At 38.7% G+C, this 25,537-nt stretch overlaps 1 protein-coding gene across 2 annotated transcripts in view; it reads left to right on the forward strand.

Annotated features, from left to right (window-relative positions):
- Nucleotides 1-4,027: 4,027 nt before the first annotated feature.
- LOC117432202 (zinc finger protein 704-like) overlaps nucleotides 4,028-25,537 on the forward strand; it is a 31,056-nt gene continuing 9,546 nt past the window's right edge. The window contains exons 1-2 of one of the 2 annotated variants that reach the window (XM_059004125.1): nucleotides 4,028-4,664; nucleotides 6,598-6,821. In XM_059004125.1, coding sequence (XP_058860108.1) covers nucleotides 4,362-4,664; nucleotides 6,598-6,821 — 527 coding nt within the window. In that variant the 5' untranslated portion in view covers nucleotides 4,028-4,361. The remainder of the gene's footprint in view (nucleotides 4,665-6,597; nucleotides 6,822-25,537) is intronic. The other variant, XM_059004126.1, reaches the window with a different exon arrangement.

Consider the following 25,537-nt stretch of genomic DNA (forward strand, 5'->3'; position numbering starts at 1 on the left):
TAGGCGTAGCGCCGCACATCAAAAAAATGAATCACATCGGATCAGATTCTAATTTGCTTGCCATCTGTAACAGAAGCAATGAATCTTTTGTTCAACTGAAAGTTCATTCATTTAACAGGCATCTGGGTAGCAATAGCTTTAAGGCAAAATCAGAAAGGGGAATCCCCAGTCCCTGATCCCATGCATGTATGCCTTTTGTGATTGGACTTGGCATATTATTTCATGCAAGTCAAACCCCTTGGTTCTTCGCCACTCTACTGAAGATTATTGCATAGAGCAGCACAGCTATTTCATTGAAGGATTACAAGGGCAGCCTGGTTTTAATCCTTGAGTATAATTATAGCTGCTAACAAATCTTTTCTATTGTGCAGATCTTTCCCATTCTGCAACTGTACTATAAACTGCTGCTACAGTAAACTGGAATCCAACCTCATCAGTTTATGGTTTGCTGGTGTCTTACCAGCTTGGTTTTGTTATATATCTGAAGATAATCTACTCTGATCTTGGGGCCTTGACCCACAGCAGGTGGGGCAAACCAGTAGGGGGCAATCTCAGCTCTCAGAAGACAGCTAATGCCCTGCCATGTGGTTGGAGGGATTGTTCTCTGAGAGAGGTGCTAAAGTAGGGTTCTGTCCACTGGAACGATTAATAACTGTTGCATCTGGGTTTACAAACACAAATGGTAAACTTGTAACTATAGGTCTCCAGAATATTCCACACGGAGATGTATCTATTTGAAAAGCAGAATACATTAACTGCTTACAAATGTATGCCAGCTGAATTTGAATATAATGCAACATCTTTATGATGAGGTCATATATTTCAACCCTATTCTGCCTTCTCTTTGGTGTCATATATATATATATAGTAATTCAGTTAGACAACTTTACAAGTTTACTTTGCCACTGTTCTCAGAACAAATGGTATTAAACGCTACTGCCATTTCACGTGTCCTCCTATGAGGCAGTAAAGGACTGGGAATGTAAACAGCTGTGTGCATGAAAGAGTTAATTAGTACATAGAAGGTCAATTTGGGTTTTGAATCCAGTTTTATAATTTGAAATACATATATTTTCAAGTGATACAAGGGCGGGAATGAATAAAAGTTGTATATATGAATACTAACAGCTATATACATACCGTGGTTATCTCCATTTGCATTTAGTTTACATGCTAGTATAACAAAGGCAGAAAATACTAAAATTGCTTCCATTTGCTGGAACCTGTGTTAAAACTTTGCAAAGTAACAGATGTAAAAAAAAAGGAACACAAATTGCAAAAACTATTTGTTGTCGACATGAAAGATTCATTGTTTTCCAAAATGTCCACTCCCAACTGTGCACGCACCGACAGCACGAGCTGCAGTTTTGCACAAGCCGTGTGTCGAACGTGTGCTACGTGCTGACTTGAGGGACTTAATCTGCAGTTTGTCAGTTCGTGACGACAGCAAGGGGGCGGTACAAGATGCGGTTTGTCAGTTCGTGACGACAGAAAGGGGCGGTACAAGATGCGGTTTGTCAGTTCGTGACGACAGCAAGGGGGCGGTACAAGAAGAACCCCAATTCACAGATACTATGCATGTGTATGTTAAGGCAAACAGCAGATTTCCACTTAATGTTGAGTTTTTGGCAACGTTTTTTCAAGCCCAGTTTGTGGACTGGTTACAGTGCAAATAGGTTTCACACTACTATATTATACAAACAAAAAATGCAACAGTATTGTAAGGAAGAAGCGACCTACTCAGAAATCTAAACTTTTAAGGGAGTCAGTAAGGTAGAGTACTATTATCATTTTTTTAAAATTACAAATTATGCATAAAGTCACATTTTAAACTAGATCTGCTTCTTCCGTGTGAATATAGTAACTTTGTTATGTTGAAAAAGTTTCTTATTATTATTAGAATTACTATTACAATATATACCGTATGAAACTATACGATATTTGACAGTACTACAAATTACTAGTTTTTTTTTTTTTAATTTTCACATGGGCTGTTTGATTGATAAAAGTGCCATGTCCATAAAGAAAACCTGCAATACTGATGCACAACCAAAGAAGTTTGGATGTATTTTCTGCATGTGTCCGTAGAAAATAACCCCGAAAATGAACAGAGGTGTGCTTGTTGCACCGAAATAATGTAATTTATAATGGCTGGAGTGAGCGTTTTTTCTTTATCTAAGAGGGCTTTGTTTTGTGTTGTGTTCGCTTGCGTGACCTCAGATGCTGTATCTCACGCGCGCTCCTTTTTTTTTTTTTTTTTTTTAATAAATAACTAAGGTTCAAACATTTGTTTGGAAATGTATCAAAGCAAACTTCTCTGAGCCCTGAGGTTCCTCTGCCTTTTTTCTGTTTCGTCTCAATGCTGGCTTGACCTGTCTTCAGGTAGACAATAGCCGTGCAATGATCAAACGATTATATTAGATTATACTACAGCTAACCCTTGATCAACCCAAACTTTGAATTATTAACCCCCCCCCCCCCCCCCGAAAATTGCATTTTTGTAATACAGTAGCAAAAGTATCAAATGCAGCTTGATCACCCAAAACACTAATTACAGAACAAAACGTGAATAAGGAGATGTCTTGCCCCAGTAGCAGTGAAGGGGGTAGGGATTCAAATTGAGAAGTTGAAATGAAGAAGCTTCTGTCTCGTAATCAGGAAACGTGACATACCATACCCGTGTTCTTTCTCTGTAAACCGAGGGTTAGGGATTTGAAATAATTAACTTGTAGTAATTGAGGAGACATGCAGATTATACAGGCGTGCTAAAATTTGAAGCAACTAACCTGGCAAAATCTCTGAAAACTGAGATGAAATAAATTGAGTGCCCCCCCCCCCCGAAGCTAATGTGAAACTGTGCAATATCCTCCAACACACTCAAGTTATGTTATGGCCTTTAATGTCCACAAATGTATTTAAAAAAAACAACATACCAGTTATAAATAAAATATCTAATCTGTAAACAATACATATTAAACCAAGAAAATATTACCGCAGTATTTTGGACACTGTTAGCGGTAGCACTGTCAGGTTTTCTGCTGTAGGGTTGGGAGTAATACGCCAGGACAGCCGGTCTGACTGATAACACGCTTGGCAGTTGGTTCTGCATAGATGACGGTGATTTTTTTATGTAATATATTTAGAGTGGATAAAAACATCGAGATGTAACGTCTCGTCAACAGTGTCGTCCGTTACTGGTGTCTCAAAAGTGATGATTCATCAAGTTATTCTGACTCCCCCCCCCCCCAAATCTCCTTGAATAATTAAAGGCAGTATTCACAAAGATGTTTCATTTACGAGTAGACCCGTGTCCCACCGGCATTCCCTTAGGTGTGCTGTGAGACAAACGGTTCAGTGACCACGTAGAGTGTCACCGGGTGAGCGAACAGTGAATAAAACAACGCGCCCATTCTCTGATGTAATGCTTTTGGGCGACGTTACATTTTTGCTTTGTTTTGCATACGTTCCTGTTTTTTTTAAAGGAAACAGGAAACTACTAATTGCTTTATACAAGAGCAAAGGAGATGCAGTAATTGTTTTTGAAAAGTTAGGCCTTAGTCAGTAAATATTCGTAGACGATAAGGTTTGTGTATTGTGTAAAATTAAATATGCAAATGCATTTAAAATATCTAAATATAAAACTGAAATCTCCTTAACTGATCAAATACCGTCTTTATTTATTGATGTATTATTATTTTTACCTAGGTATTTATTCTAAACAATACAACTAACTACCTGTAACTTGATAAAGAAGCATCTGTTCTAGAACCTGTTGTATTCAAGAATGTTGTTAAACGGAAGACTGTACTTTTAAAAATGTGCTTCTTGTCATGTACGACGTCAAAATTAGGATACAGTGTTTTTGAGAGTTCAATTAAAGGGAGCTCTGCATGACGTGCACAACAGCACAGAGACTGCCGGCCGGCGAGCTAGCAAACAAACTGAACACACGTCCCGTCCCCCGTGCGTAAAAAAAAAAAAAAAAACTCCTTGACTGACATGTCTCTTATCCACCAATCACATCTTTAATTGCTCTGGCCGCGAGCCAGAATGGAATGTTTATATTTGTTTGCTAGCCAATCACAGTGAATGGCAGGCGGGGTTCTAAAATGTTGCCCAGCTGCACGCGCAGGGAGGGGGCGTGTCATGTATTATTGGGGAAAGAAAAAAATAGCAAAACATATATTTTTTCTCTTACCGGCAGCTGCAGGGGGAACAGTGGAGACAGTTGTTAGTTAACCAAGTAAAGCAGTAGCTTGTTAACTTAGAAGTTGGGGATAGAGCAATTGTTAAATGTATTGCTTTTATATATTTTAAGTAGAATATTAAGCCTGAAGCACCTTAACTAAGCCTACCAGATCATGAATTCCAAGCGTCTTCCTAAGAGGTCTGTGGTGGGGATACGTGTTTGCGCCGCTCCAGGTTCAGTCTGTACCGGTAGCTTGCAAGCAGGGACAAGTGACACACATGGCAAGGCTATTGCAGCAGGGGTCTTTGAGATAATACAAGCATGCAAGAACGACCCTTCTACTGGAAGCAGTTTCTACGCACTGATGTTGGACGAAGGCACTTTGAAAGAATACCCCACTGAAGAGAGCGTTATGAATCGGTCTGATTTGAAAACTACAGTGCATGGAAAACACTCTCATGCCGGTTTGGAAAAGGTGAGACCTGCTCAAACTTCGTTACATTTTAGCTGCCCATGCATGGGACACAGTAAGAAGTCGATACTTCATCTGCATTTTCTTGGACCGTTGATACGGTAAAGAATATACCCGCTTAAAACTGTGTTTAATTGTGTTTAGTTGTGTTGCGTCAGTTGTGTCACAAAGTACTTTACTGTATCTTACCGGCGCACTTATAATTCCGATTGATATATACATTTAATTTTAATTAAATGCGAACAGTTATCGTAATAGAAAAATTGCGCTGAAGTTTATTTGCTAAGATGGCGACTCGATGCATGTTCAAAGTTTAGTGTAAAGAGGAAAGGAGGTTGGGACTTTTAACAAGAAAAAAACAACCCCTCCCCCCACAGTGATACTGTAGTGAATAACAACTGTATAGCCAACATTCCCAAATGATATCCGGATACGAAGTCATGCTATTCACACAGAGGGAAGGCTACATGTAACTATTATAATAGTAAGATAGCATTCTGTCCTTTCTTTGGTAGCAGTGCTACTGTATTAAGCAGTACCTGACGTCATATGCTAACATTAACACCAAGAAGCCGGTCGTGAGCCCTGATCAATGTACCAGACTCTGCTTGATATTATTATTATTATTATTATTATTATTATTATTATTATTATTATTATTATTATTAATAAATCTTAAACGCGAATCTAATGAAATAAACAAGGTTTGAGGAATCGCTTAGCTTGGATTTGTTACTGTATAAACGATGCATAATGTTTGGCTATATCGCATTATACAGTACTATACTCTTTACAGTGTCCGGCCATCTAAAAACGGGTAAATCAAGCTTTCTCCCCTCCAGCAGTGCGTACTGTGCTACAGTGACACGCCCACTCAAAACCGTTCTCCCAGATGATCTACTGTACCAAGATTTTACTAACTGATATATAAATATAAGGAAGTCAGTTTTTTTGTTGTAGTTGATAATGGTAACTTACACGTTAATCTCCTCTTAGTTGTCCGCCAAATGCTCATTTTAGATTAAATCTTTGATATAGTAAGTTCGTGAAGAGCAAACTATCTTTTGACATTTGTTTCAAAAACATGAGAATCAGACCCAGCGTTTTGTTTTGTTTGTTTATTGAGGCAGTCAATCTAGTTTAATTAAAAGCAGACTGTAGTACTGTATTTGTAATTAGAGATTTGTACAGTAGGAACGTTACCAGCTGTGAACAACTCCATTTCAGCACTACCAAAGTAACTGCTACACTAACTGCTTTGGGTATTAGGGCAGGGTCTAGTCTAAGAACTGTGTAGCCAGTAAACCTCTAGTATGAGCCTATCCACTGGTGGCTGGCCACATAAAGCAGATCAGATTTAGTTAGAGATGCAGCAGAGTACAGAATTGATACAGGGTCGGGGGGAATGCCAGTGCAGTACTTTGGTTTGGCAACTTGGGTACACTTTAATCAAGGCCTGGCTGCAGAAATAGATTGTTTCTAACCATACTCGTTGGCGTTGTTTTGCCTAAGGGGAGTGGTCCATTCCAGTAGCAGTATACTGAGAGATGTCTGTCGACCACTTAATTGCTACTGACAGTCACACAGTTGACAGTATAAGTAGTATTCTGTAGCATGGCGGTGTCAATGAGGGCCACTGTCCATCAGTGTCGCTCAGCTCTGGCCCCCAGGGATCCCAAACAGCCAAGGGGTTTGTTTCTGCTGGCTCATACAGTAAATAACACTTCAACCAGCTTCCATTCCACCAGTGTAAAGGCAATCCATATTTTGATGTTCAAACTGAATTTCTTGCACTCAGCATCAACTCACTATTTTATGCAAACGACCATAGAACCTCATCTTTTTTTTTTATTTTAAGTGTAATAAATAAAAATTGAGCAACGTGTAATAATGTTAAAGTATATGCAGTATTCCAATTCTTGCACTGTGCTTTCAGATACCGTTGTACTGCAAGAGTGAAGAGGGAGTTCCAGAATTGGAACAGAAAAGCACCCTGGTTCCGAATGGCAGAAAGTTAGAAGACCGTGTGCACGTGGACGACAAACGTTCTGCGGGGCGACTGGAGGACACCAAGAAAGACCCGCTTCCACAAAGCCCTGCCCCAGTGCATGAACAGAGCCGGCTCCAGATGTCATCCTACATCCCTGTCCCCAAGCACAGGTAGGGCTGGCTGGGATACTCTGTAGTTAGGAACGATGGCTATGGAGCAGTCCTGCACAGTGCAGGGCTCCTGAAACAATTAGGGCTTCCATGTGTGCAAATACACGGCCGTAAACTAAACTGTGCTGTTTACACATTGATTGATTGTGCCAAATTCACAAAGAAGCACATATTAAAATACACTGTTCAAGTACAGTAAGTACAATACAAATGGATGTATTTGAAGTCAAGGTAAAAAGTTAGTGCATTATCTCACTGCAGCAAAACCTTAGCAAGTACAAGCGACAATATAAATATATAGGTTTGCAGGTTTATTGATTCAGCGTTTCCAAACATGCTAACCTTTTTCAAGTTTAACTTTCCTTCTCATTATGATTGTAACTGCATAGCTTTATCTAGCTGAGATAGAAGTTATTGCTCCTTTTTAAATATTGTCCACTTGTACTGTATAACACGCCTCTCTCTAATAACTGGTGGATTTCTTTTAAACACATTTCAGCCTGTTGAATAACTGCCCTTCACCTGCAGTAAAAGGCTGCTTTTGGGAGCAAAACATTTGGAGTGCTTTGACAAAGTGCACTTTATTAGAGTTGGATTTTAAAGAGGCATATATAGTTGAAACCTGTGTGAAATTGCTATGTGTCAGAGGGAGTAATACTGTAACACAGAGCTTTGCTGTGTACAGCTGAAGTGTGTTACTGACCCATGCCGGATATCTTTTTGATAACTATCAGGCAAAGATAATATTCAGTGGTTCTGTATGTGCATTGTTTGCTTTTTCTATTTACAGTACATGAGAACCAACCTGGATTGCATTAACTATTTATTTGTAGGTGTAATCCTGAGATAACCCCAGATAGGTGGTTGATGTAATCAAGTGCAACAGAAGTCTTTATTTTTACGACAAAGCTTCTGCTCCAGTGCAAAGTGTTTCCAACAAAACAGTTTAGGTGCAGAGAAGTCATTACAATAATGCTCAGGTAAAATTATTTCCTGTTTAGAAAAAAAAAAAAAAAATGCTGCAAACTTTGAACTGGATCAAAATGAAAAATCATACAGTAGCTCATTCTTTAATATATATATGACTGTTTAATATATTGGTAAACCTGCATCAATTTGAGTCAGACACATTTGCCACTCCCTGTCTGAGTGTCTTTTACTGAGTGTCCATATCATTCTGCTCCCCCTGCAATGACAGCTATTGAGCCTCCTAGCTAGGTTTAACCCTTATCCAAGCCCTTTGGACTCATCAGACCATTTTTTTTATTTGTAACTTCTGCATATTTTCAGTGAATTAGTTTATTTTATATAGTTCTAGCATCCAGTTAAAAGTCATTGCATTAAAAAGAAATTCTGATGATTTCTGACAACTGTGTTTGGGGAAGCATAGGTCCATTAGACTAGGGGTAGGCAGCCCTGGTCCTAGGGGACCTCTGTGTCTGCTGGTTTTCATTTCACAATAACTTCATTGAACCCTTAGTTTAACTATTCATTAGCTTAATTAGACCTTTTGAATTGTTTTCAGCTTTTAAACAGTGGAGATTTCAAGTTAACTATACAATTTTATAAGTAACTTGAAATCAGCAGCTTTTTAGGAGCAGAGCACAGTTAAAAAGGTCTAATTAACACATTATCAGTTCAATTAAGGGTTTGATTGACTAATTGAGAACTCGGTTGGAATGAAAACCAGCAGGCTCAGGGGTCCCCCAGGACCAGAATTGGGAAACCCTGCATTAGGATTAAACTGCAGATTATCCCTTAGATTCCGAGAGCCTTTTCTAGGTAGTAACTCTGATTTCTTGCTGACTCTTAAAGGATGTAAAAGATCTGGGTGCAGGGGCGCATTCCAGGAATATATGAGACTGCCACAAGGGGATTTTAGGGTCTAGCTCTTAGATTATCTGTATGTTTTAAAAATAAAGTAGCAGGAAGTTCATGAAGCAGAATTTTTTGTATTTAAAAAAAAAAAATTGTTTCACGTGTGTTAGGCATGCATTTGGATTTTGCATGTTACAAATGTTCATAGCTAGCATAGTTGTACTTTTAAAGCAGGTAGACCCTGCAGGTCTTGTTTGTTTACACCGTAACCCATTAGCCTGGTTACTTGACGGTGTACTGTAACATAAATTACAATAACCCTACCGTTTACTATTTCCAGGTCTTGACATAAAAAAATGGTATTCATTTGTCAGTTTCTCTGCTACTACCATTTTTTGGCCCGCTTTTGTCTGTGTTTTTTTGGTTGTGATATCCTTTGTATCACTTACTGGATTGCTGCTTGCTGACAGTTTCCTCAGACCATAATCGATTACTCAATCAGTGATCTTCTAGGTCTGTTTCTGTGCTGGTGTGGGATCACTGCTCTGTTACTGTGGACCTCAAGTGTGACGTGCCCTTCAAAATGTGACACCAAGATAGAAATTGAATCCAGCACGATGGGGTGATATTATTAATGCTCAATCTGAAACCAGATTTATTGATATTTCTTTTTGTAAACCCAGTACAGTCATGGGCCAAAGTTATTTTCAGCTAATTCAAATTGTGCACATTTTCTTGGAAAGTAAAAAAAAAAAGTCTACTGAGAGTTAATTTGACTTTTTTTATTTTTTTAATGATGTAAGTATTTTTGAAACAGCCTACTGTATATGCTGGGGAGTCTTCCTGGGGGTTAGCTCACACCTAGATAACGATTAGTTTGTTATGTACAAGCCTAGACCTGCCCTGTTTGACAGACAGGTCGCTTCAGAACTGCAGAGCTGTATGTTGACCCAGGAGTGTTTTGCAGGAGTCAGCTATTTGAAAGGTAATTCATTCCAATACCATATCTGCATGTGTGTTGCCAGCCACCATGGGAAACCTGATTGTACTTGTCTGTGCCATTGAAAAGCATAGGATGCATTCTAAAAACAGTATTGTTACGATTGATTTGTTTAATGTATAATATAGGCATGGGTAACATTCAGTAAGGAAGCAAATATACGGGGGGGGGGGGGGGGTGTCTTTATTTTAAATGTTGCCGTGATCACATCGTACACAGCATGTATATTGAGCTGATCTTTTCAAAATGGGTTTATGGGTTAAAAAGCTTCCTATGTGAAGATGATGTTTGTTTACTGTGGGTGCATTGCTCTTTAAAAGTGAGCAGATTCAGAATATGCAAGCTTTTGCTCAAGTGTGAGGTGTGACGTTTTTTGTTTTTAAAAGAACTCCAAGCAATTTGTCAGCGTGGATTAAATCATTGTAGCTGTATAAAACTACCAAGAATAACGTTGATTCAAGTGCTCCTTCCTAAAGATGTTGTTTTTATTCCTTTTCACGTGTTTGCTTCAAGGTGTTCAGGGCCCCTATGCGCAGCCAAGTTTGTATTATTTTATTCCTATATCCATTACCAGAACGAGAAACGGGGCAAACCCTGCACAGCATCCTGCGCACATTGCACGGAGCTCAAGGAAACGTAAACCGGCGGCTGCTTCTTTTAAGGGTTCAGGAATATTAGGCTTTGAGTTGCAGTGTAAACAAGCTCACAGTCCACCCTGAATGTTTTTTTTTTTGTTTTTTTTTTTGAATGTGAGTTACTTATAGCCGCTGGAGGACTTGCATGAGTGCCCATGATAGTGATCGTTTACACTTTTAGATTTTGTTTATACATGCTGTCTGCAGTGAGGTGGGCTTTTGAACCAGCCTTCTACAAGCTTTCTCTTGCGGAGTGAAACGTAAGCACCTGCAACATGTAGATTTCAACCTGTCTATTATTATTATATATATCTGGTCTGGCAGCCCTTTATCAGCAAGTCAATCTTTTATGTGTGCACAGCAAGGTGGAACTCTTCTGTTTGCACACTTGCTACCTGTTTCATTGACTCAAAAGGCACTAGGGGCCATCCTGGAGAGCAGAAGTGGCTACAGATTTCCATTTCCCTGCCTGAATGAATCGGAGCAGCTCATTCTTGAGGAATTTAAATAAAGTACCTCTCCTGAACACATTGAGTCAGTGCCGTCCTGGCGGCCCGTGGTTTCCCCGCTCCTTGCTGACAGTGTGTTACAGCAAGTGTAGGTGAGCAGGTCTTAGGCACTGTCCTGCAGGCATGTTATTGAGGTGGTGTGTTTGAAAAATGCTCTGAGTCTGTAAGGCTATTATCAGGGCTTTTGATGGTCTCAGACTGTGTGATAAATATAATTAGACTGTACTTCTACTATACCTGTTTAATTCAACAAGGATGCACATTGTTAGATATTATAAGCTGTAATTCCTTACTGTAAAAGTATGATGCAAAAAGTCACCTTTGAAAAGTAGGAGTTCATGGGAAAATCGGGTCAATAAATATTAAATAAAGTGATATGTTATATAATTTAGTTCTAAGTGCCAGTAACTTTTCTTCTGAAGTATAAAATACATTTTTGTTCCTGGTTCTGTACCGGGGGGAAAAAAGCATACTGTATAATTAAAAAATGCGACTTTAAACTTTAAAGTGAGTCATTCTTCAGTGGTGCATTAGCAATTCTCAGATGTTACCGACATGCCTCTGTTGGGACTAACTATAAAATACATTCTTTAAGTGTGATGGTGCTGTGCATGCCATACTGTACTTCTGGTCAGTGTCTAATTTGTTAACTGGTACAAGTGAAAACTAATATTGAAAACACCTCCCAGCTACATTCATGGAGTTTAAATAAGTAAATACAGTATGGTTACAGCCTATTCTCCCTATAAGGCTATGCTCTCAAAAGGAGCTATAGGCTAAACAGTTTTCAAGAGGAGTCTGGGTCTACCCGATTATCAGGGATGCTGGCATTAGCTTGGGGTTTCTGATACAAGCATTTCTAGGTCTCTACTGGATGTAGAGGGTTTTTCATTTGGTGTATTTCCACAGTGTGGTATATCATGGTACAAGCATTGGAAAGTGTGGTAAAGAACGGTAAAGGCATGGTAAACCACAGGTTAGTATGGTAAAGCGCAGTGGAAACTGCCATTAACCCTGATTGAATATGTTACATGCAAAGTAAAAGCGTGGTAAACTTCATTGAGGCTCTGTGATTTTCTTGTTGAAACCTGCAGGAGATTATATCCTGACTCTGGTTTGATTGAATCTTCCCAGGAGGGTTTCTGCTGTGTCTCAGCACATCATACCTTCCAGAGTGTAGATCCCTGACACTGGCATGATGCCATTGTAAGGGAGAAAAAAAATGGTGTATGAAAAAGGAAACATCTTACATAACACCACAGTGTGTTTTATGAGTGCTGTAACCGGAGTAATGTGCTTACATAATCTCTCATAATTACTGTTATGACTGTAACATAGCAGAGCTGTTACTTCTTGTAGGACTTTAGTTGCATAGCAACAACACATTTCCAAACCCTATTGTTCTGTCCAGCTGAATCTCATCATTATTTATTGATTTATTGATTTATTTATTTATTTGTATACACTAGCAACGACAGCTGGGGGATTTAATTTTGCAATATTATGAACTAATAAAGAAAATTCCACAGGAAATAGATATTATACATTGTAATGTCTAGGTGAGTAACGTTCTTGCTGTGTGCGAGTGGGAGTGCTGCCCACAGTCCATTCATCTTGGAATCAGCAGGTATACCAACAAGCAATGGATATGGACTAGGTGGATTCAAAGCTCAACAAAAAACAACCATTTGATTCCTAGTGTGCAGCTAAGCAGCATCCCAGCTAGCCTGCCCAATCAGGACTTCAGTTCTTCACCTGACACTATTTTGACATACTGTAGATGCAAACACTAACATGCTGTCTAGCTATCAGGCCTGCTGTTTTCCTGATAATTATCTGTTTTAAAGGGGTCAGGCCAGTGCAGATTTGGAAAGTGGTAGTTCAGGTATAACAAGGCTCCCATTTAACAGCAGTTAAACACACATCTTTGTATGACATTTATTCTATACACCTTCTTATTTCCTTGCCTGGATTCCAAATTAGGAGTCTGAAGCAATCAGAAAAGATAGCAGGGTTAAATAATTAAAAACCCTCAGGAAACAAACCCGGATTCTATAGGCGTTATACCTAAATGTTGCCTGCTTGGGGTAGTGGTCTCTCTAGACCAGGTGGTCCTGGAGAACCCCTGTCCAGCAGGCTTTATAGGTGTCTTTACATCATCAGTGGCTAAAGATCTGGAACACCTGTTAATCTTGACTAATTAAGCCAGTAATTGGTTCAATTAAGTAACTGAGAGATTGGTTGAAATGAAAACCAGCAGCCACAGTAGCTCTCCAGGACCAGGGTTGGCGACCCCTGTTCTAGACATTCTTCTACCAGTAGGGGTCACTGTTGCGAGACCTGAGGGATAATACAACAGAAACAGTAGTCTGGAATAGATCACTATGATCAAGCATGGTTTAGTAGGACATAAATGATTTTAATGCTGAACAAAATGTTGGCAGTGTAATATAATATCATACAGATGCAGGAACTGAAATGCCCCTCCAAGGTATAAGAAGGTCCAACAATATATTCAACTGAACTTTACTGCTCGACCCCCAGTAGGATGTTGTATTGTTTTGTGTGTCATTTTGTATTTACTTTCAACTTGCCTTTATTGGACTTAATGAATTTTGCAGTAATCTTGCTCATCTCGCATTGCTGTGTTTAAGATAAATTACCGGGTTCATCCGATATTTACTGCAGTCTGACCACATCTTCTTCCTCTGGTCCTGGGACCTTGGAAGTACTGTACTCCCCTGCAATACTCTGGAGTGCCTGATTAATGGGCTTCGAGTTAGACGGCTCCTGCCTCTGCCTAACCACACTTCAAATAAACCTTTCCACTCTAACTATCAGCCAGTGTAAATGGACTGTGTTACCCTATCATTCACCATTAGCAGAGCAGAAAGCGTTAATGTGTGTACCCTGGATAGAGCTGGTTGTTATGGCTCTGAGGCTATAATAAATACTCTGGATGAACCTTAAATGGCTCTATGAGATAATTCTTTAGCATTACTACTGTATAAACACTAATAGTATTCGAAGTAGATTAACAGGATTATTATACCAGTGTTGCATAGTTTTAAGGTTTCAGTGACGCGTTAAAAAAATCTATATATTACTGTTTGAGTACACTGAAAGTACAATGCAAAATGAAATGTATATTGATTTTTAACAGTAATCTATTTATGCATTGATTAGAGGGTGCATTGCATTGATTACAATAGGGTTGATGGTTTTTGAAAAGCTTGGCGTGTTCTGCCTCGCCGGTCTCCATTTCAAAGTGCAATGAGATGTCATTTCTGTTGGTCTGAAGCAGTGTTTCTGTTTATCTGGCGTGTTTCCAGTCAGTCATGAGGAATCTCCTTGGTGTTGACTCCATTTCACATACTGTAGGCTTGGGAAAGGAAAACAGCACACACACACAAAAACAGATACTTTGCTATGCAGTTTTTAGGTGTGCGATCTTGTATTCTATTGTTGTATCGGCTTAGAAAATAAAAGGTACTTTTTGTCTGAGAACAATAGTGGAATTTTTGTGTTTTTTTTTGCACATGGTAACTTTCTTCACCACTCATTAAGACTCAAGCCACAGGTAAAGCATTTGAATGCTGTATCAAACTCCTAATGCAGGCATCATTTATTTCAACTGTTGTATTGCTGTTTGAAACAGCTTTTATTTGTAAGCCTTTTTTATTATTAAGCTGGGTTCAAGCACAAGGTTAAATAAATGTTTGCTCACCCACAGTGTGGCTGTCGCTCATGCTGCGGAATTATCTGTTCCTTTTATTTATTTCAGTGGTACATAATTGTCTTTTAATGGTAATTTTGCCACACTTTTCACATAACGTTTGTCATGCTTTTCCCATGCTTGTGCTATACATTTACCATACATTATCATGGTTTTCACCACGGTATACCATTGTTTGCTTTACCATGGCGTTCTATGCTTTGTGTATTCAATGTGTGTTTACTTTGCTATGCTTTAACATTGGATTCAGTTTCACAACCCTGTTTAAAAGGTTAATTCAGGGGTAGAAGCAAGACTCCTTTTGCATTGCAGTTTCACCCTGCTCAGCTTGATTAGCCACAGTGTATCGGTAACAAGCTCAGGTGTGTGATTAAACTCGTACTAAAATCAGGAATGGAGCAAACTTCTATTACATCATTTTTTGTATGGATACTTGACCAGGGTTAGTTATTGGATCTCTAGTGTAATTATCGTCTACATTATTGGTATGGCTTCGTCATCATGGACTTGGACTTGCCTTGATACAGGGAAATACCGTTTATTTAGTTTAGTGTTCTATTTACTTTAGAGCCATTCTAAATGAGTTATATTGATGAATCCATTACTGTAAGCAGCTTCATTGATGGCACACTAACATTACTTGTGCCAGGAAAACAAAGTTACTCCGAGCAGTCTGTTGCAGAAGTCATTCTGCATGCCACATGTTGAAATTGAAATATTGTATGGAATGTTTTTAGTTTCGAGATGAATCAGTTTCCTTGAAATAAACCCAGTGTACTACAGTTTATGCACTGATGGCATGATGCTCACTAATATGACTGTGAGTGAGGGACACTTTATCATTAATGAGGTTATGTGACAAATCTGTGCACAATACTGCACCTTGTTAGCTACTCCTAATCTCTGTCATGGTTTAGAATGTGCCCCTGTTGGGTGAAATCATCCAGGAGTAGTCATTGTTATTAATATGACTATTATAAATAATACTGGTTGGGATTAAAATAAGTCAATTCAAATGAACTTGCTTTGCTTATTGCCTTCCTGTTTTGTTTGAAGAAAACCTCATTAGAAATGACAAGGGGCGGTGAAAATGGTACCATGCTAATTAAGGGTAGCCCATGAACTCTGCAGTGAATTAACAAGTAAACTTTAAAAATAAATTTTGGTATCATTTATTTTTGTATATTTTGTTGCCAATTCATTGTTCCTTCCTGCTAACCTGCTGTAGTGTAAAGAAAGCCCCACAGAATCCTTATGTCTCTTATATATCAAAATATCTACTAGCCTGGTCCCAAGTAAATGTGACATACGAAGTAGTTAATTGGTTAGCCCACATTTTTATATTTGTTTACACCACTTTATACTATGGTAGTTTGTTCTGTGTTTAATGTTTATGTTTGCACTGTCTCTAATGTGTGCTGCCTTGCTAAAACTGGGTATCGATTTCCAGTTTGGGCCAGATAAAAGCTGTGTTACATAAATGATGTACGTCTGTGTTTACTGTTCAGGGTAATTGCATACTTTGAGAAAGCTGGCCACATTTCTAGAAATAAAATACCACTGGAATGTTTGGAGGCGTTGTTCCCCTGGTTTCTAAATGTCCGGTCTGTTTTCTGAGAGTGATTCCTGCACACAAACAGGGATACGGACAGCTGCTTTCTCCATTCTCACCCTACATCCTAGAAATAATAATTCAACAATATTATCACAATTATAATAACAATTTATATAATAATAATAATAATAATAATAATAATAATAATAATAATAATAATAATAATAATAATAATAATCACATTATTACACACTTCCTCGTCTTAAAATGGTCTCTAAACCATTTACTAAATGATCCTTCATATTATAAACTATTCCTGCAGTGTACAGCTGTACAGTGAAAGTAATGCTAAGTATAACTCCTGTTCAAGTACAGCTATGACCAAAGGTTTTGCATCACCCTATAGAATTAACTAATTTTGCTACATAAAGTCAAATGAAAGATTTTGAATAATATATTAAATATATACATTTTGTTTAATTGTCTCAGTCATAAAATTCTAACCATTCTGGCCATAGCTGTAGGTTCTAATCGACACATCTATACAGTGTAAAACAAAGTACAACGATTTTGTGTGCGGTCTGGAGAGAACAAAAACCTGGCCTGTCGATGGATCTGAGGACTGGAGGGAAGCACCCTCGAGCAGTGAGCTTGGGCTGGGAGCTTACTGTACTCTAGCATCCTGCTGTAGAATGCAAGGCAGCACTGAAAAGATCAGCAGAGCCACTGAGCCCAGAAAGCCTGTATGAGAAGCAGAGCATTTTCCACTCGTTCAGCTCATGTCATCCACCCCCTAGAAGCATGGTCATCTATGCTTATCTTAACCCAAGTAATGTTTTATTTGTCTGAAATCAAGGCCGGCTCTTGGCCAGCGTTCGGTTAACGATGAGGCTGTTTATTTTCCCTCTTGCAGCAGATGTTCAGCGTGTGCAGCATCACGCAGAATGTAGGATTCAGTTCATGCAACTGCACCCCGGGCTGAAGAAGCTTTTTGTTTACTTTGGTTTGGGAAGAACTCCAGGGAGTCTTATTTTATAGGCAACAGGATAATTTAGCTAGAACTTAAATCTTGTTTTTTTTGGTTGGGATTAAGGCATTTTTTAATAACTGTAGGACATTGTCAGGGAACAAGAGGAGTCTAAACTGTCTTGCTGTCTTGAGCTAGCTAAGATATTTCTTTTGTTTAACGCCCCAATACATATTTATGCTTTTTAATATACCCCAATTTCTCTGATACATATGGTTTGAGCATGTGGTTAAAATCTTAACACTTATGGTGAGATTTTTTTTCAAAACATAGACTTAGATTTCAGCTGTTGAAGGTTACTTTTTTTTGTGATTGTTTATATACAGAGCCGCACCATCAGAGACCACGGGATTTCCCTTTTAGCTTATCAACAATTGAAGTGACAGCAGTAATTGCATGACATTGCCGTAATTACAGAGCCTTGTTACTGCTACAGCCTTTCACTGTTCCTGTGCTGTATGGATCGAATGTGATGACATTTCTGACCAGTCAAGATTAGTTTTAATGGGCACTACAATCTTCAGTTGCATCGGTGTGACACGGAAGGAAGTGGGTTTTTGCGATTTATATTGCTGCAAGGCGGTGGAAACAGCACAGCAACTGAACAAACAGCGAGCGCTATTGCCTTACGTTCCATTACAGTATATGGAATGGGCCTTACTGAAAGTTAAGTTTAGACGTTCTTAAATACAGAATTTGCCTTCTGCAAAACATATATTGCAATACATACATGTTTGTAATAAAAAGGGGCCACTTTCATAAAAGTTCATACTATACAACATATATACAACAATACTATATTTTTTTGTTTTTACAAAATATATTTCTGTGCTATAGAGGGTTAACTTCTCTGACAAGCTTGATAGTCCGATGTGGCAGCTGTTTCTAGCTAGACTTGTATTATTTCCTTAACTGCTTGCAGCATCAACCTGCTGGAAACATACTGTGGTGTGTTGATTATTCATGCAAGAAGCGTTTCAAAGTATAACATTGCTTATAATATAGCTCGAACATCAATCACATTGGAACGATTTAGAGGTTTTTTTTGGTGGGTCTTCCAAAATGCAAATAATGATCTGCACTTTGCCAGCAGCGACATTTTCTATATTTAGATCTAGTGTTTACGTGAACTAACAGCAGCCACAGGAAGTGTGTGTGTGTGTGTGTGTGTGTGTGTGCGCGTGTGTGTGTGTGTGTGTGCGCGCGCGTGTGTGTTTGTTTATGCCTCTGCTTGCATCTTATTGGCTGAAAATTAAGAGCACTCTCATACTGAACTTTGTAGCTGGGTAGCAACTGTCCTGTTATTGGTTAGTCTGTTTCTATAGTTACGGTATAACCTTGGAGTTTTAATAGACGGTCAATAAAGCAATTGTTTGCTTTTTTGGTTTGGAAATATCTTGCTGCTTGCATAGAGCATTTGCATAATGTGGACTGGAATCTGTAAATATAGAGTCATTTAAAGTGGATTCCTTCAGAGAAGTGAGTCTGAAGTTGTAATCATCAAGGTGAACACCCACATTCTCACAAGTCCCCTTTTCATTTTACAGACTTTATTTTGACACAGGTGAAGACACAACATTCTGAGTTTGTTGAAAGTACTGTTTCCAGTGATCCATGGATTTTATATGCTGCTGTGCAAAAATGTGTAGTGGGACTGGTATGCATTTTAAATTGTAATAAATATTACCAGCATTTCTGATGAACTCTGTTTTTTATTGTATTGTCTATTAGGTTAAGTTAGTTTTGAGCTTCTTGTTCATATGCTTGCATTGTTCATGTGGATCAATTTATGTTGAACAATGCAGATTTGAAAAGGACAGTTTGTTCAGGATCTGGTTGAGAGGGAGCTGTATCGTCAGGCTGGATCGAAAAAACTTCTGGAAATGTGGTCATGCACAACAAAAGGCATCCCTCCATTGGTTTATAATAGGTTTATAACCAGCCTGGGTTATTCTGTTCATCATTGTGATTTATATAGATTAGCTGGTCTGACTTCTTTATCTTCATGAAGAGTGAAACACAAGTTGTCCTTGGCAAAACACCAAATTATCTAAATCAATGATTAACTAACTCTAGTAGTACGTCTCAGACTGTTCTTAGTTTGTCAGTTCTTCGGGTTTGTACTTCATTTGGGGAAAAAAAGGCATTCTGTTTTCTAGCTCTGTGGTCTTGGAATAAACTTGAGAAAGAACTGAAGCTTTCTGTTTTGATACCTTTTAGAATTCAAACACAATTTTTTTTTAGGTCAAATTTGTTTATATTCCACCTTCTTGACCAGGTCTCCCTTGAAAAAGAGATTTAAATAAACCAAAAAATTGATAACACCTGGTACAGTAGTAAACCTGTTTACCTTTTTAAAGAAACTGCAAATGCAAGAATATCATTTTAAGTCTCAGCATCCACTAAACCAGGCTTAATTGGCTTAATAAAAGTCCAAAGTTACTGATAAACATTTTGTAGAGCAACACAACCCATCCTTGTTCCATCACTTTTGTTGAAAGGTTGACTATCAAGATTATTTCTGTGGAAAATGGTTACTGTAAAGTACTGTAAACAAGGTGGGTCATGACATCTGAGAAAGAGAACAAATATGTTTTCTGGCACTTTCTCAAATACATTCAAAAGTAATAATTTAAGTAACTTCCGAAAGGCTTTTTGAATCTCTGGGTTTTAATACAATTAAGAGAAGGAGCTTTTAACACAACGCAGCACAACACTAAAGAGATACATGAAGTGCTGTCTGTCTCTCTGCAAGTCAGGATTATCAACAGGTATTCTTAATACAGTAGATGACTTTATATAAGAGATCATCTATACACCAGTTTGTACGATCCCACACATCTGTTAAACGGCTACTTTATGACTGAAATGTTTCCGAACAGAATATTGATCAAGTGCATGTCTGCTTCCTGAAGGTTAAACACAGCAGACTTAATATTCAACTGAATAAACATCAAAAAGATAGCAGCCAGCGTTGGAGGAATTTTCCACTTTCACTGCCCAGGAGGGGGTGTTGATGTATTTCAGCAGACATGCTTTTAATGTCTGTGATTGAAAGGCATTATTAAGTGACAGGGGCAACTGTTGTGGTTGATTACAGTGTTGCAGTTAGCTGGTTTTATTATGAGAGGGACAGTATTACCTGCTGGAGGGTATTGTATCTTGTGAATAATGAGAAATCTGCTTCAATGGAAGTTGTTATAAGGTTTTCAATGTGTAAGAAAGGAGTTGTATAAAAGGTCATTCTTGCAATATGGGGTTTGTTATTAAAATACGAAACAATTAGAAAGACCAGCAAACCTGATTGTTGTCTGTGTTGCATGTTTTGGTATTTCAGCAATTTTTCATACTGAAGTCTACTTCCTAAAATACATAAAGAAACTGTTATTATTTTTAACTGGCAGGATGCAACAACATTATTAGCTGACTTGATGTTTTTAAGTACTGAAAAAAAAAAATACAAAAAAGTGACCTATTGTAGCAACGCCCTTAAAATACAAGGCTGACTTTGGTTGTCTCCAGCAAATTTTGCTGGTTTTATTGTATTCATTTTTTAATGTAATATATTTATAATTTGTGCCGTCACTGAAGTTCGTGAGTTACAAGCTCTTGCAGTGTCTAAAAAAAATTACAAGTTAAAAATATGGATTGTAGCGTAACAGGAAAGCGTAATCAATCAGACTGCGGAGTCTGTATCATCTGGTCCTCGTCATCTGAACCTTCATCATTGATGATGCAATTGTCTGAATCATTAATGCACAGAGCAACTACTTCTAGGCAGTTTTTTCACTTAAGTCACGATATTTCCCCTCGGGCATTATTTGTGCATGGTGAGTAAAAACTGGAAATGAATGGTGAAAATTTCAGTGATGAAAGTTTAGGGGGTGGGGGGGTGATCGTTCAAACCGGGGTTTTGACTCTGCAGAATCTGGTAATTTAAACGCACTTTCAAATGGCATTAGCAATTGACTGCAGGATGTTAAATCCATGTCCAGGCAAATGGTTTTACAAGACTGTTGAAGGTAACAATATCAACCTCACTTGTCTGTAGTCACTCGACTGTATGAAACCATTTTCTTTTGAACATTGCGCCCCTTATAAAAGTTTACTGCAGTATAATAGCATAGCACAAGATAGTAAAGGATAGTAAAATCTGAAATCTGTATGATAAAAGTGAGAAAAATCATTCTGTAGACAAGCTCATGAAACACTTTTTAAGGGTCTTGCTAAACTACACCAATCACATCAATTGTCCAGTACAGTAGTTCAGGTGTGTTATTGTAAACAGTGTGTTCAACAGGCTCACTATTAATCCCACAGGTCGAGTACTGTATCATCTCTTGTTTTCCCCAGGCTAATTGGCAGCCTGCTAGTCCGTAGGAGTTAATGCTAGCTCTGTGCCAAAGTTTTTGCTTGTTATTCTGCCTGTATTAAAGCTGCTGGCCCTGTTCCATCCAATTGGAAGGCTGACATTTGATCAACCCATTTCTGCTAGGCTGTTTATTTAAACCAGCTATCAGTTGACACTTGCAGGCACGGGGGCTGCAGAAACGGTTCTGTGCTTGCACCAACCTCTGCTCTGCAAACGATCCCTTTGTAAATAGAGGGTCTCCCACAACTTTGCATGCATTCTTCATTCCCCTTTCTCCAGCTTCACTTATAGCCCTTCCCTGCACATTATACACTTACTTGTAAAGAACATGGCTTAAATATTTAAATGGAGTACAGTTACTGTACTGTATGTTGTCTGTATTACCTCCCCTTATAATATAATATAATATGTACTGTTTATCTAAAGCACAGTATAATGCACAATAACAGATTTACATATCCGAGAAAGCAAAAACTGTGTAGCAGGCTAGATCATGCAACAAGGGCAAAATGCTTTTCAAATGCCATAGGTTTAACAATGATAGCATGCAGTACAATACAATACAATACAATACAATACAATACAATACAATACAATACCCCTGCCAGACAACAGGGACATGCTTTGCACCGCTAAACTCAAAACAAAGTTGCAAAATGAAGATTATTTTTTAAGGCAGTACTGCATTTTATCAGGAGTGAAATATTCACTTGTGCAGCTAATAGAAATAGCAGGGATATAGTGCCGTTGTAAGCATGCCTCTTTGGACAAACACATGGCTATAGAGATGTTGTCATTTAGATTTAATCCAGGTTGTAATGGAAATATCGACTGATCAATAAGACTGGAAAAGTTTCACTTGGAAACTCCAATGGACCACTTGGTGTTGCAATTGTACCGCATGACTGTACTGGCACTGCACTTGAAGTCAGTTGCATGTGGGGTTTTTCCAGCCTTTCTCAAATTCAAGGTTGCCCAGCTAAAGAACACGCACGCACGCACGCACGCACGCACACACACGTACGCACATGCACGCACACGCACGCACACACACACACACACACGCACGCACGCACGCACGCACGCACGCACGCACACACACGTACACACACACGCACGCACACACACACACGTACACACACACGCACGCACACGCCCCGCGCGCACACGTACACGCACACACGTACGCACACATGTACACACACACACGCACGCACACACACACACACGTACGCACGCACGCACACACACACATGTGCACACGTACACACACACATGTACACGTAGACACACATGTACACACACACACACGTACACACACACACATGTACACACACGCACACACACACACACACACACACACACACACACCCCTCATGACCAGCTAGATCTCTCTGAATTGTTCTGGCAAGGAGCAGTCCCTGTGCTCTGCTCGTTATGGATCGCCTCAGTTCCTGCCTTTCTCTAAATGCCCCCTGCCCTGCTCTAAATATACATAGCAGTGCAAACATTTCATGGCCATAATAAGCTCAGGAAAATAAAAACATTTCCCCAGTGCTGTTGGGCTCTTGACACAATCTTGAGAGGTTTTCCAGTTCGAATTTGCTACTTATTTTTCAAAGTCATTGCGGTACTGCATCTATTATCCTAATAAAATAAAATTAGAAGTTTTTTTCTAAGTGGCTTGTCAGCCTGTCTTTTATGGGAGACTGCCCTTATTGGCAGATTAGTATAACTCCGCTTGGCAAATTGTCATTTTAATTTATTACAACAAACCTCTTCAGAAAAAAAAAAAATGAAAATGGTTTTGCGATATTTGGAAGTTGACCCAGATAAAAAAAAAGCTTTCGGCAGAGTCTAAACTCTGCCAGATACTCTGCTTGGCCTTGCTTGCTGCCTAAACCAGTTTGTTCTGGTTATGTTTCAGCACAGAGTCTGTGGGTGGGGGATGGAGGAGCTGCAAAACAAATTCTTAAAGTCACAGATTATTTTAGTGCGTGGCGTAGGAAAGCATGGCAAAGCACACATAAGGTAAAGCAAACAAACCACAATCGAGCATACATTACATTTAGGTTTACCTTGGTATTTTTTCATTGCAGTTGTGCAATTTGACCATGTTTTTTCCATAGTTTACCCTGCTTTGCCATGTGTATTAATATGCTTCCCTATGCTTTACCATGCTTTCAGTATGCTTTATTACTTTTATAAGGGAGGTACTCGCCACCGAAAACGTATAAGAAGCCACTGGAGAACGTCCCAGATTTTCAGAGGATGAAACAGACATGGAATGGAAACAACTAAATTGCAGTCTTACCCAAGCCAATAGGGCTGAATTAAAGTACAGTGTAATCAGCACTACCCATAACATTATATTAGACTTCACATTCTAATTGAGGGCCCGTGCCGTTGCCATAGATATAATACTAAGTAATGGTCCAGTTTGATCTAGTCCAGGCCAGGATTTGTGCTCTAATTTAATAATTGTGGATTCTGTCCCACTGAAGAGTTAAAGATGGCTTTGTGAAGCATTTATTTTTCAGAGCACATGTATTAAAAACATCCCTCAGTCTTCAGTGCATGGTGCTGAAGTTCCTTTAGAAACAAAGTGGGCTTGCTACCAAAGAAAAGCATTGAAACCACACATTTTAATTAAACAGCTGAATTGTTTATATCAATAAACAGCTTCTCCCTGGCGTTGCACAGTTAAACTCTGATGAAAGTTGACTGCAGTACAGTATTGTAGTGAAAGCATTGCAAAGTAAAGTTCTGGCACATACAGAAACTATGGTTAACAGTGGTAAATCCTGCTGTACATTTATGTTGTATGAGCACAGTGAAATCACACAACATACGCTGAAGAGACACACCCACGGTTATAGATATTGTTTTTCATAACTCTGTAACACTTGTTTATTATTATTATTATTATTATTTATTTTATTTATTTTATTTATTTTATTTATTTTATTTATTTTATTTATTTTATTTATTTATTTATTTTTATTATTATTTTTTTTTAATATATAATTTTTTAAATAGCCATAGCTGCTTGGCCAAATTTAAATAAAATGCTCAAAACATTGCTATGTGCTCCTTTAATTTATACTGACCTCATCCCCATTGTTAGAAATATGTTGCTATGCATATCCTGAAATTAACCATTTGTAAAATTGTGCAGACTACAGCACTTGTGGTGAGTAAAACAGGGGTCAACAACTGTGATTAAAATGAAAAGCAAATCAAAGTGGTGAATTTAACCCATTAACGGCAACTGTCAAATGAACTTTTCTACAACAATTACCATTTTTCCCAAAACAAAGCTGCTATTTTACTCCTTTGTTGAAATGTGTTCAATGTTGAAGGGTGTTGAACTGTGCTCAGTGTTGAAGGGTGTTGAACTGTGCTCAGTGTTGAAGGGTGTTGAACTGTGTTCAGTGTTGAAGGGTGTTGAACTGTGTTCAGTGTTGAAGGGTGTTGAACTGTGTTCAGTGTTGAAGGGTGTTGAACTGTGCTCAGTGTTGAACTGTGCTCAGTGTTGAACTGTGTTCAATGTTGAACTGTGCTCAGTGTTGAACTGTGCTCAATGTTGAACTGTGCTCAGTGTTGAACTGTGCTCAGTGTTGAACTGTGCTCAGTGTTGAACTGTGCTCAATGTTGAACTGTGCTCAGTGTTGAACTGTGTGCAATGTTGAACTGTGTTCAGTGTTGAAGGGTGTTGAACTGTGCTCAGTGTTGAAGGGTGTTGAACTGTGCTCAGTGTTGAAGGGTGTTGAACTGTGTTCAGTGTTGAAGGGTGTTGAACTGTGCTCAGTGTTGAAGGGTGTTGAACTGTGCTCAGTGTTGAACTGTGCTCAGTGTTGAACTGTGCTCAGTGTTGAAGGGTGTTGAACTGTGCTCAGTGTTGAACTGTGCTCAGTGTTGAACTGTGCTCAGTGTTGAAGGGTGTTGAACTGTGCTCAGTGTTGAAGGGTGTTGAACTGTGTTCAGTGTTGAAGGGTGTTGAACTGTGCTCAGTGTTGAAGGGTGTTGAACTGTGCTCAGTGTTGAAGGGTGTTGAACTGTGC

Source organism: Acipenser ruthenus, chromosome 29, assembly GCF_902713425.1.
Source record: "Acipenser ruthenus chromosome 29, fAciRut3.2 maternal haplotype, whole genome shotgun sequence".
Taxonomy (NCBI): Eukaryota; Metazoa; Chordata; class Actinopteri; order Acipenseriformes; family Acipenseridae; genus Acipenser; species Acipenser ruthenus.